The sequence below is a fragment of the Aphanomyces invadans genome, assembly GCF_000520115.1.
Source record: "Aphanomyces invadans strain NJM9701 unplaced genomic scaffold supercont1.1, whole genome shotgun sequence".
NCBI lineage: Eukaryota > Oomycota > Saprolegniomycetes > Saprolegniales > Verrucalvaceae > Aphanomyces > Aphanomyces invadans.
In genome coordinates, this window is record NW_008580146.1 from 665,476 (window position 1) to 677,204 (window position 11,729).

At 55.5% G+C, this 11,729-nt stretch overlaps 4 protein-coding genes across 5 annotated transcripts; 2 read left to right on the forward strand and 2 right to left on the reverse strand.

The window, feature by feature from the left end:
• The first annotated feature begins 62 nt into the window (after positions 1-62).
• H310_00188 (hypothetical protein) lies at positions 63-6,180 on the forward strand. Its single transcript, XM_008862862.1, has 2 exons — positions 63-3,360; positions 3,405-6,180. Exons 1-2 carry the CDS (start codon positions 85-87, stop codon positions 6,066-6,068), a joined length of 5,940 nt encoding a protein of 1,979 aa, XP_008861084.1. The 5' UTR covers positions 63-84; the 3' UTR covers positions 6,069-6,180.
• Positions 6,111-7,580, reverse strand: H310_00189 (hypothetical protein). Its single transcript, XM_008862863.1, has 3 exons — positions 6,829-7,580; positions 6,595-6,777; positions 6,111-6,525 (listed from the first exon to the last, which is right to left on the reverse strand). Exons 1-3 carry the CDS (start codon positions 7,522-7,524, stop codon positions 6,415-6,417), a joined length of 990 nt encoding a protein of 329 aa, XP_008861085.1. The 5' UTR covers positions 7,525-7,580; the 3' UTR covers positions 6,111-6,414.
• Positions 7,581-8,025: 445 nt separating this feature from the next.
• H310_00190 (hypothetical protein) lies at positions 8,026-9,117 on the forward strand. The gene is made up of 3 exons (XM_008862864.1): positions 8,026-8,549; positions 8,600-8,896; positions 8,961-9,117. Exons 1-3 carry the CDS (start codon positions 8,043-8,045, stop codon positions 9,027-9,029), a joined length of 873 nt encoding a protein of 290 aa, XP_008861086.1. The 5' UTR covers positions 8,026-8,042; the 3' UTR covers positions 9,030-9,117.
• Positions 8,781-11,680, reverse strand: H310_00191. 2 transcript variants are annotated; one of them, XM_008862865.1, is made up of 3 exons: positions 10,740-11,680; positions 9,876-10,687; positions 8,781-9,827 (listed from the first exon to the last, which is right to left on the reverse strand). In XM_008862865.1, the coding sequence occupies exons 1-3, from the start codon at positions 11,655-11,657 to the stop codon at positions 9,317-9,319; spliced, it is 2,241 nt and encodes a 746-aa protein (XP_008861087.1). In that variant the 5' UTR covers positions 11,658-11,680; the 3' UTR covers positions 8,781-9,316. The 2 variants fall into 2 exon arrangements, with proteins under 2 accessions (XP_008861087.1, XP_008861088.1); XM_008862866.1 differs by having other exon boundaries at positions 8,781-10,687.
• Positions 11,681-11,729: the final 49 nt, after the last annotated feature.

Sequence of the window (11,729 nt, forward strand, 5' to 3'; positions counted from 1 at the left end):
TGGCTGGGGACGAATCTTGAAACGGCGCGAATTCTATACCCCTAAGAGGACAGACCGGTCTCGTATTGTGGTACTGCCTCCACGATGGCCTCGTCCGAGACTGATAGCAGCATAGGCGCCTCCGACGGAGGCGTCGTGCTGACTGCAACGGCCCTGCGCCACTTGGAGGTCGAAAAGGCCCACCTTCGTTTCAAGCTGGCCGACGCCGAGAAACAAAGCGAGCTGCGGCATGGCCAAGTCGCGGCGTACGAATCCAAGATCCAAGACTTGCTACTGCTTGTCGAAATGAACAAAAAGGTGGCAGCGGAAGCGTTGAGGTGTAGTACTACAACGGCCCAGAGGTTGGATGAAGCGAACGAGCAATTGGAACGGTGGCAACATCGTGGCATTGCGTCACTCGCTCGACGCCGACGGCACCGGCACCTCTCACAAATCTTGGCAACTTTGAAAAGCCACGCTGTTCGTGTGCGCACATGGTGTCTTCTGCTGATTCGCCGGCGACAGTTGACCCTCCGCCTTGCCTTTGTGCGATGGACTACGTCGTCCCTAGTCGTTACGTCATCTTCAGCCGCACAACAAACCCAGTCGCTGTCGCAGCCGACGGTACCGCTGCAGCCTCCACCACTGGTCGTGCATTCTCTAGACGCACTGCGACATCGCCTGGAGAAACAGATGCTTGCTCTTGCAAAGCCGCATGCCACAAGCCTTCGGCGAAATATTTTCTCGTCGTGGAAGGGGACGCTCTCGACGTCGCACGACCAGAAACACACGGCTCAAGTGTGGTACACGCGGAACCTCCGCTATCTCCTGCGACGTGTGTGGACAACATGGTCAAATCACATTGCAACACGCGCATCATCGCGACGGTCGACTCGATGGCGGCTGCTGCGATCGCAATGGCAACGATGGGTCAAATACAAATGGGTCCAAGTTCGTCGGAGATATCTCCTGGGAAAGGTCATGGACGCCAAGCGCCGCCGCCGACTTGCGCAAGGCCTTGTTGTGTGGCAGTTGCACTCGAAAAACTACCAGATTCACACGTGGCTGGCATGTTTGGAAGATGCCAAGACTGCATTAGCCGAAGAAAGGTCAACATGCGCAAAGCAAAAAGCTGACGTTGACGCCTACTTGGAGCTCCAGACGTCGGCTGAGCAAGAGCGACATCGAGCCATTGGAAACCACATCGACCTGTGCCTTCGTTTCATGCGATGGGGTGGGTACGTTCGGTTGCAGCACCGAGTCAACCTGTTGGCCACCCAGCACGCGAGCAAACGAACGGCTCAGGTCGTCCGCAAGCTGTTCTTTCGATGGAGAAGCCTTCGTCACACGCGTCAAATGGCCCGGCAATGCATTCGTCATCTGCGAGGGCAGCATACTCGCCGATTCGCCCACCAAGTTTTGTTTCAGTGGTGGCGCCTCTGCCGCCGGACAAAACTGTTGCAAAGGTCGATCACCAAGCGACTACGTGCGTTACTAGCCACAGGAATGTCCATGCTCGTCGCTGCAAGCGTTCGTCGACACAAAGAACAGGAGCTGCACCTCCAGTTGAAGTACTCCCACATCCACAGCGACTTGGACTTGAAGCTTGAGCAGAGCCGGCGGCATTGCCAAGCATCCCACGCTGCCCACTACATGGCGTACATTCGCCGGCGCCACTATCTCCGCCGGGTCGTCACTCAATGGGGTCGCTGTCTACCGCGACGACGCCTGCTCAAGCGGCTCTTAGCTCGAGTTGTTGAGCGGTGGCAGCGGCGAAAGCATCGTGCGTGGACGAAGTGGACAGCACATAGTATTCAGGGAAAATGGGAGTTGATCTGGAGTCGGGCTTGCACTCATCGGCTCCACGAAGCGGCTCTGTCTCGCCCGTTTGCCGCGTGGAGAAGGGTTACGTCAAACTCGGCTCGTCTCAAAAAACGTCGCTTTTACATGCAAAGTGCCTTTGCTCTCTGGTGTGTATCTGTCGGCCGGCGACGAACGCAAGTCCAAGCGGCGAACGACATCTTTCATGTGCTTCGACGGGGTCAATGCAGGTATCGCTTTGCCGTGTGGCGTCGGAAGATTGCCCTGCAGAGCCGAGTCGCACTGTATCGTAGCAACCGGCACCACCAATTGCTTTGTCGAATGTTTCGGGCTTGGCGCAAGTTTGCATGGGGACAGTGCCATGTTGCCGTGGCGGCATCCAACGCGGGACAAGCACGGAATATTGCCAGCCATGCCAAGCATCTCCTGCGGTGGGCATTTCGAGCATGGCACTTGTGGCTCCACCACATTCAAACTCGACGCGCACACGCTGAGCGAAGCCTTCGCCGTGGTCTGCTCGGATGGCAGTGGTCGCACGTTCAAGCGTTTGGAGTGTGGAAACATAAAGTGTGCCACCGAAAACAAGCCCAAAGTGCTTTGGCTCGAATCCTCAAACGACATAAGCTGGGTCACAAAGGGCTCGTAGTCGCCTGGACGCGATGGACGTGGTCCAGCCGGGTGTTGAGTGTGACGCACCAGTTCCAACAACGCCTGCGCCATGCCCATCGTGACGCGAAATTGGCGCAAGTCAGCCGACGCACAAATACACTTGTTTCGACGACCTGGATGAGGTGGCGCTACCAAGTCGCGGCTACTCGCAAAATCGTTCACGGGAGTGACGCGATGATGCATCGGCGGCAGCGACAACATGTCACGTGGCTTTTTCGAACATGGACGGCGTACCATCTTCGCCGACACGAGCAGATCGCGTCGTTGCGGCAGTTGGGTCGACGGCGCTGTGGGAGATCGCTAGCATCGGCCCTGTTGAGATGGCGAGGGCACTCCCATGCACAGCTGGGGCTCCAGTACGACGAAGCCGCCAACGCAGCAAGCAAACAAGTCGCTGCCATCATGCTTCATCAGCAACGAGCTGCGTGGCAACGCCAATTGGTCCAAGCATGGAACCGATATACTCGGAATTCGATCCACATCCGTCAGTCGTTGTACCGACGCCTTGGTTATATTGCGGAATGTCAATTGCGATGGGGTTGGAAACAGTGGCTGGCAATGCAATCGCCTGTTCGAAATGCCAGGGGTTTGAGGCTGCTGCAACTCCACTGGGATCGGCGACGGCTCCATCAAAGTTTCCGTGAGTGGCATCACCTGTCGCTAGAGGCGTGGAGACGTCACGATGTTCTGCACCGCCTTTTGACGAAAACTCAAGCCAAGTTAACTCGTCGCGGGTTTATACGTTGGCTGTTGGCCGCCACCGCGGCGAGACAATGCGTTCAGAGAGCTAAATTTGCAAAGTACACTGGGAGGCAATCGGAAGGACTGCGGCAGTGCTTGCAACTGCAGTGGTACTGGCATCGGTGGTATCGGTATCACCTCGTTCGCCAGGTCAGTTCACGTCGTGATGACATCTCCTCACTTGACTCGATCAGGACCAAAGGAGGCAGTGGTCCCATCGCCAAGGCATGGCCAGGTCGTATTTGTTGAGGCGATGCATGTCGACTTGGACGATATTCCGCATCGCTAGAAACGGCCGCCATGGCGTCCTTCGAGCGCTGTGGAAAACGATGCGTCGGCACTACTTGGCATTGGCACTGTCGTCATGGCGACGCAAGGCCCAACGCCTCTCGTTGCACGAATCGACGACGAAGTCTGAATGCAAATTCAAGCGAGCAACCCGTACAGTTGCGCACTTGATCGACCTCCAAGCCAAGCATGGTCTCCTCGGTCGGTGCATGTTTGCGTGGCGGAGCGTGACTGTGCCCCGCCACACTCGATTAGCCATCGCTTGGTCCTCCTGGATGGATGTGATGAAACGAGCGCGGTTCGCAAGACACGTTCGCGCCATCCATACTCTCGCCACACGGTTTCATTGCTGGAACGCTACGGTGGCTAGACGCCGTCACCAACGCCGCGTGCTTCGCTCGTTTGCCTCGCGTCGATATCGACGAGACATCCTTTGTGGCTTTTACACGTGGCATCATCTCGTGCGCCGTTCCATGCACGACGAATGCCTCCAGCGAGTCGTTATCATTGAAGACATGGTTGCCTCGCAAACCTTGGTACTTGACACACTGCACTTTTTGAGACCTATCGTCCATCGGTGGAGACAGGCAGCAGTTGCGGCTCAATCGAATCGAAGCGCATTGGCAATGGCCCAGGAAGAGATGGTCAAATTGCTGTGGAGCCACTGGGCAACTTATAGTCGCAGAAGACGTCGAGTCATCCACATGCAAACCTCATTACGGACACGATTTGTTCGTCATGTGATGGCAGCATGGAGTCGATGGCAGCGGCGATGGACGGCAAAGCAGCGGATGTTGCGGTCGTGCGTCGTCTTGTCAATGCGCCGGCAGTTGTCGTCTTCCTGGACCAAATGGCTCAGGCAGCATCAACGACAGATGGCCTTGACACTTCATTTGAGCATCGCCAACGAACGACAAGGACTGGAAACCAAAGCGGCTGGCGTTCAGCGAAGCGCCAGGCGGTATGCGTCGCTTGCTATCCTCCGAAGCGAGGTGACCAGTGTGGCTCTCGTTTGGTCGGCCTGGACTCGGCTGGTGCGCATGCGCCGGTGGTGGTGGCGAAAACGACGATCCCGCCAGTTGCGGCGTACGTGGCATGCATGGGAGGCATCCATGCGGGTATGGAAGGGTTGCCGACTCAAGGATGCAATGGATCGATGGCACCTGCGAGCCGTCCGTTGTGTGCAAGTCCGGCTGACTAGAGACCGATGTGTGACTCGCTGGTTGCACGATCGACACGCGTGGCTTCAACGCTTCGTTTGGCAACACTGGAGAAGTTTTCTTCATGGACATAGTCAGTGGCGACAACGCCAAGTGTGCCTTGGTCACCACAAGGCGCAACGGGCGCTTCTCCGTCACTGCATGGCTGCATGGCGGAAAACTCTGGTCGTGGAGGCCGATGACAAAGCTTCAACACGGGCGCTGCTGGGCCTCATCCTGACCAGTTGGCAGCACGCCGCCAAGGGTCGCGCTTCACGACGGGCGAAATCCCGAGCTCAGCACGACCAAATGATGCTCCTGTGTCGTTACCTCGAAATGCACATGTCCCATCTGACTCCCCGTCTGCCCGCGATCTTCTTCGCGTGGAAGCAAGTTGTCTTCGATTCCAACTCGGAATCCCGGCACGGCCACTTGCGGCACAAATGGATCACCATCAGAAGCCTGCGCAACCTGGTTTGCCAGTGGTCTGAATACACTCGATATCACCATCGCCGTCGCGCATCGGCTGTGGCTCACATGACAGCGTCCAGAGACCGAACTCGTCGAATGAAAGCTTGGCACGCATGGCTCATCGCATCACGCGACAAGCCCAACGCTGTGTCCAGTCGCCATCACCTCCGGCATATGTGGCGGTTGTGGGTTGAATCGACATTTCCCCGTGGCGCTCGAGCTTGTCGCGATCGAGAGAGATGGAGCGATTTCGTTCGCCGCGTGCGGTCGAGTACTGCTAAAGCTGTTGTGTTTCACACATGGAGGCAATTTGTAGTTGCACCGGCTACGTTAGACGAAGTCCATGACGTCAAATCCTCGCCAGCCTATGCTGGCTGCGGCACGTGGCAACCAATCCTTCGACGAGCCGCCGACATTGCCATCTCATGGCAACGACGACAAGTCGAACATGCGTGGTGGCGGTGGTTTCTGCACGTCAACGGTCTTTCTTTTGACCTGGCGTTGACTTCAACCACGGCATCGAGCACGGCATCGGCGGTCGCACACTGGACTCTGGCGCAGTGGAACGCAAGTGTTTTGCACGCCCGGCGACAGCAGCGGTGGCTCATGGCATTCTTTACCAAGACATGCCACGTACAGCAACTTCGCCGCCGGTTTGTGCGGTGGAAGGCTGCACTTGGTGCGGCAGCCCCCCACCTTCAACTGCGTGCTCGTGCAGTGAGCGACATGCAGTTCAAACGGAGGGTGGCAAAACTGCGACGTTATTTCGTCTTGAGGGGGTTTGACCGGTGGAAGGCCTGGTACATCTTCGAAGCCCTAGCCGACGCCGAGCGAGAGCACGCTTTGCTCATGGATGCTTTACAAGACATTGCGTCGTACCGGATGTCACTCGACATGTAGAAAGGGATGCCCCAGATGACGTGGCCAATGCGTGTGTATGGAGTTCGATGTAATCGCGAGACAACATGATGAAAAGTTTCATGAGTGCTTGCCTTGTGGACACGACAACGACCCGTGATCGTTCCAGAGCCCAGATGTGGAAGATGTCGAGGTGGTGCTGATGCTCCTTGTACAGCGACGTCGTTCGAAGGCATCCTGGGAAAGGCACCGGCTAAAAGTGGCTGGATTTGATCTACTAGTCGTGGGAATCGATCTTTCATGGCATCGCATTCCATGCAAGGACAATGGATCGAACTATGTGACACGAACACCAACCAATTGCTACATCGTCGTCCGTAAGACTGAGCTACAACGAATTCGTATCGACTTCAAATTTGGCCACTAAAGGCCGGTGGTCCGAGACAAGGCGCCAGTAGTCGACGGCGTCCGAGATCGATTGCGCCGTCGAGTCTTCAAACTACGGCGATGTCAAGTCAAGTGCTCTCGCGATGTTTGATCAAAACGGGGCAAATGAAAGGCTGGTTACCTGCACGGCTTCCCATGGAGTCATTGGAGAGAGAAACTCGGGCCGTTTTAATCGTGTCGAATCGGGCAGAGACCGAGGCAGGAGGTCGCATGAGTTGGGTAGGAGAATCACATGTTTTTCGAGGTCCTTGGGCGCTTGAGGCGGCGCCGGCGGGTTGTAGCTAAAGATGAAGTCGACACCGACCTAGAAAGAAGAGACTCGTGGGATGCCCATGACACGAAGAGGAGGACGTACTTCACTGTTGTTGTGGTTGCAGTGCGTAATCTTGGCCTCGCGGCCGTGGACTTCGGCAAAGACGCTCTGGAAGCCTTGGCTCATGACGAGGTTGTGAACTGGGTCGTAGATGTCGTTGAAATCGCCACACATGATCACCGGACATTGCTCGAGGTGCTCCTTGCGCTGGTATTCCTGGATAGCGTCGAGCATAGTCTCAATCTGGTTCATTCGCATGACACGGTTGATGTCCGAGTGTGGAAACGTGAGATGCGTGTTGATGAGAAGGAACGACCGCTCCATGAACGAGTGCGTGTGCGTCGGTAGCAAGTTTGGAAGGAAGCTCAAGTGCATGAGCATGGCGACGCGCTCGCCGGCCTTGTCGAAATCGAGCTGGCGAAAGTTGTGGATCGCCAACTTGGAGTGGTCGATGAATATCGCGAGCCCGTCCTCCTTGAGCCCCGGGCGCTTGGATGCGTAGCAACTAAAATTTGGAAAATGCGACTGGAACGTCCGCATGTACGTTTCGTCAAACCAAAACTCCTGCAGGCACATGATGTTGGCGAGCTCGGCTTTGAGCGGGGACACCAACGCACCGAGGCGACCCATGTATTGCCGTGAGTCCGTGGCTTCGAGCCGGCCGCCATGACGGAAGTAGCAAGGCGCAAGGAGGTTAAAGCTCAATACACGCAGGTCCTGTAGCTTTCGACGGCGCATGGTCACGACGGTGGTGCGCCGCCCTCAGCGATGACACACTCGTTGAACCGAGCAATCTTCGCAATCTTGTGGGCGATTGCCGCGTATCCGGATGTTATCCGGAATGTCCTTCTGCACAGCGACACGCACATTCGACTTTTAATGCACATGATGACATTGACATACAAATTTTGTATTAATAAAATACAATAGTGCACGAAAATTTCTTCGTCACCTGACAACTCCACCCATTGCCGCACTACTTTGCGCCCAAACTCAACTCTTGGCGCAGATTTCGGTGAGCAATGCCAGCTTGGCCATATATGAGGAGAGAAATGGATGCGCTCTGGTGAATCTAGTGGGCTCTTTGATGATTATTGTAACGTTTGCTCTGGAAGCAAGCCTTTCAGTGAATCAAGGAAGGGGGCTGCAATTGCCGTGTTGGTTGATTAACCAATCAAAACATATCAAGACCTGGAAATGGCATGTTTATAGCCAATGAAATCATGCAAGAATTGCAACTTTGCAGGGACTTTGCCATGACCGACGGCGCCGGCAAATTGGCGGCCGATGCTCCGCCGGCGTTGGTGTTGGGCACATTTCGAGATCACCGGGATCTTTCACAGCGCCTTGCGCGGTTCGACTTTGAATCGCCGGCACCTGGAAGCAGCTGGGACGTTGTCCTGTGTGTTGGTGGTAGTCGATTTCACGCTCACAGGTTCATGTTGGGGCTGAGCTCAATGCCGTTGAATGCGATGCTGACGGGTCGCATGCGTGAAAGTTCACAAATGGAAGTAACCCTCAACGACGTAACCAGTGCAACAATGGCTCAGGTGTTAACGTTCATTTACACTGGGGAAGTGCAACTCGCCACACATACCGTCGTGCAGACGCTGTCAGCGGCGGAGATGTACGAGCTCGTTGGTTTGCGAGAATTGTGCAAAGCATTCATCTTGCAACATGCGGCACATGTGTTCAAGCCGCAGATGATCGAACCACTGCCAGAGAAGCTGCTCTGCGAGTTGATTGCGATGGACGATCTACAGGTTTCGACGACTTGCTGTGTGGGCTGAACATTTCATGCGCGCATGGCTAGATTCGCGAATCCGCATTACTCGACGCCATCCTTGCATGGGGTGAAGCAAGGCTCGGCGACGCTTCGACCCCTCATGGACCTGCGCTGCAAGCCATCCTCGCCGACATTCTCGCGCTGATTCGGTTTTCCTCCATGAGCGTGCGCGAGCTGTATTGCAAAGTCAAGCCTCTAGCGGCTGCGGGCGTGATCCCAGAACATTATTTAACCGAGGCGCTGTTCTATCACTTGAACTGGGGGGCTGCGACGTCCCAAGACCATCAAGTTCGTATGACCCCACGAACACTCTCGACGACGATGGTGCGTGCGCTTTTTTTTTCAACACAGAGCCCCAGTCGACGCTCACGCCTTTCAAATCTTCTAGAGGAAGCGAAAGCGCGTTTCCTTCATTCAAAACGTGTCGTTTAGCGAGCCCGAGTCTGCGCACGAGTGAAATAGCGCACCACATGAAGTCAATGATGCCTTGCCGTGGTTGTATGTATCCGACGTGGGATTTCGAATATAGCCACGGCGTTGTGACATGTTTTGTGGCACATTGGAGGGACCCGGCTCGCATTGGTCACGAAACAACATACCATGTTCTTGTGGTCATGTGCAGACGGAGCGTGCTGCTTTGAGTCAGCTTGGGGATGGGTCAAATGGATTTCAATGCACGGGCGTCTATATTGAAAGGATGGCGAGAACGCGTCGACCGAAGTGACGATAGAGGGCACGTCCCGTTTACTTTTTCTTGGCTTCTTGGGCCTTTTGGTATTCCGCGACGAGCTTTTCTTGGGCATCGCGCGCGACAAAGTCGTGGGTCTTGTACTCCATCGTGAACTCACCCTTGCCTTGGGTCGAAGACCGCAAGTCGGTCGAGAACCCAAACATGTTTTGGAGCGGGACGTCAGCCCGCACGACCGTCGACACTTCGTCGGCTTCGCTGCTCTGGATCATGCCACGTCGACGGTTGAGTTCGGCGATGATGCCGCCTTGGAACTCGTTCGGGATGTCGACTTCAACTGTCATCATAGGCTCCAATACGCTGGGCGACCCCTTGGTGAACGCAGAACGGATGGCCTGGACCATAGCCGTGCGAAACGCAAGTTCGGACGAATCCACGGCGTGTGCTTGACCGTCCGTCAGGACCACACGGATGCGGGTGATCGGGTGCCCGAGGAGCCAGCCCTTTTGGACGGCGTCGTTAACACCCTTCTCACACGCTTGAATATACTCGGGGGGGATGGCATTCCTACAAGTCAACAGGGATTCATCTCAAGTCACCACTGGGTGCATGTACCCGATGATATCGTTCACAAACTGAATCGGGGCAGCGCCTTCGTCAATCTCTTCTTGCGAGATGGGTTCACAGTACCCCGTGACGCGAGCATACTGACCGGACCCTCCGCTCTGCTTCTTGTGGAGATAGTTGAAGTCGGCCTTTTGCTTGATCGTTTCGCGGAAGTTGACTTGGGGCGCGCCGCTTTCAACTTCGACGTTGTACTCGCGCTTCATGCGTTCGATGTAGATTTGCAAATGCAACTCGCCCATGCCACTGATGATCGTCTGCTTGGAATCTTCGTCTACGCTGACGCGGAATGTCGGGTCTTCGCGCTGGAACCGGTTGAGCGACTTGGAAAAGTTGTTGAGATTTTGTTTGTTGTTCGGGATGATCGCGAGTGACATCACAGGCTCGGGCACGTGCAAACTCGTCATGGTCATCTTGCTCGAGTTCGAGTCACTGAACGTGTCCATAGAAGCACAGTCGACGCCGAACATGGCGACGACTTCTCCCGCCGACACTTCTTCAACGTCTTCCATTTCGTTCGAGTGCATCTTGACAAGACGAGGTACCTTAATGCGCTTCATGTTGGACATGTTGTAGATGAACCCGCCGCGCTTCAACGTGCCCGAGTAGATGCGCATGTAGCTGAGTTGGCCGAATCGGCCTTCCTCCAGCTTAAACGCAAGCGCCAAGAGAGGCGCGTCCGGGGAGCACGGGACAAGGACAGGTTCTTCGTTCTTGCCTTGGTCCAACGCAATATTTTGAGCTTCCGACGGCGACGGCAAGTAGTCGATTACACCGTCCAACATGGGCTGTACCCCCTTGTTCTACACAAGATGAAGACGTGACCAACACAGCAGTACGAATGATGAGATGAACCTTGAAAGCAGATCCCATGAACACTGGGACGAATTTGTGCGCAATGGTAGCACGACGAATGGCCCCGACGAGCTGGTCCACTGTGGGTTCTTCTTCCATGAGGAAGAGTTCGCCAATCTCGTCGTCGACGTCCGCGAGCCGTTCGATCATTTCCAAGCGCTTCTCGGCCACTAATTCCTTGAGGTTGTCCGGGATTTCCGACGACGTCAAAATGGTTTCGCCGCTCGGGCCGTCGTTGCGGTATACTTGCATACGCACGAGATCGACAACGCCTTCCAATTGATCTTCGATCCCGATCGGGACTTGGACAGCGGCCGCATTCAACTTGAGCTGCTTGCGCAAATCCTTGATGACTTTCCACGGGTTGGCGCCCATGCGATCCAACTTGTTAATGAATGCAATGCGAGGCACACCGTACCGCTTCATCTGCTTGTCGACCGTGAGCGACTGCGATTGCACGCCAGACACACCACACAGCACCAACACACCACCGTCCAACACACGCAACGCGCGTTCGACTTCGATCGTGAAATCGACGTGACCGGGCGTGTCGATAATGTTGATGTTCGCATCTTTCCACTGGGCGTACGTGGCGGCACTTTGAATCGTGATACCCTTTTCGCGTTCCAATTCCATCGAGTCCATCTTGGCGCCCACACCGTCCTTGCCGCGCACGTCATGGATGGCATTGATACGACCTGTGTAGAACAGGATGCGTTCGGTCAACGTCGTCTTGCCTGAGTCAATGTGGGCAGAGATCCCAATGTTTCGCAGGTTGTTCATGTATCCTTCAGGATGAGGGTACTTTTCAAAGAGCTCTGTGTTAAGCGCCGCCTGCTTGCTAGGCGCGGCATCCGAAAACGCTCGCAAGTGCCGCGACAAGATCGACGGTCGTCGGAGTGCGTGGAGAATGCGCATGATCGATCACAAAGTGCGGAAGAAAGATGGGCTGCGGGCGGCGCGCCAGTAAAATATCCGGATAATTCAGCC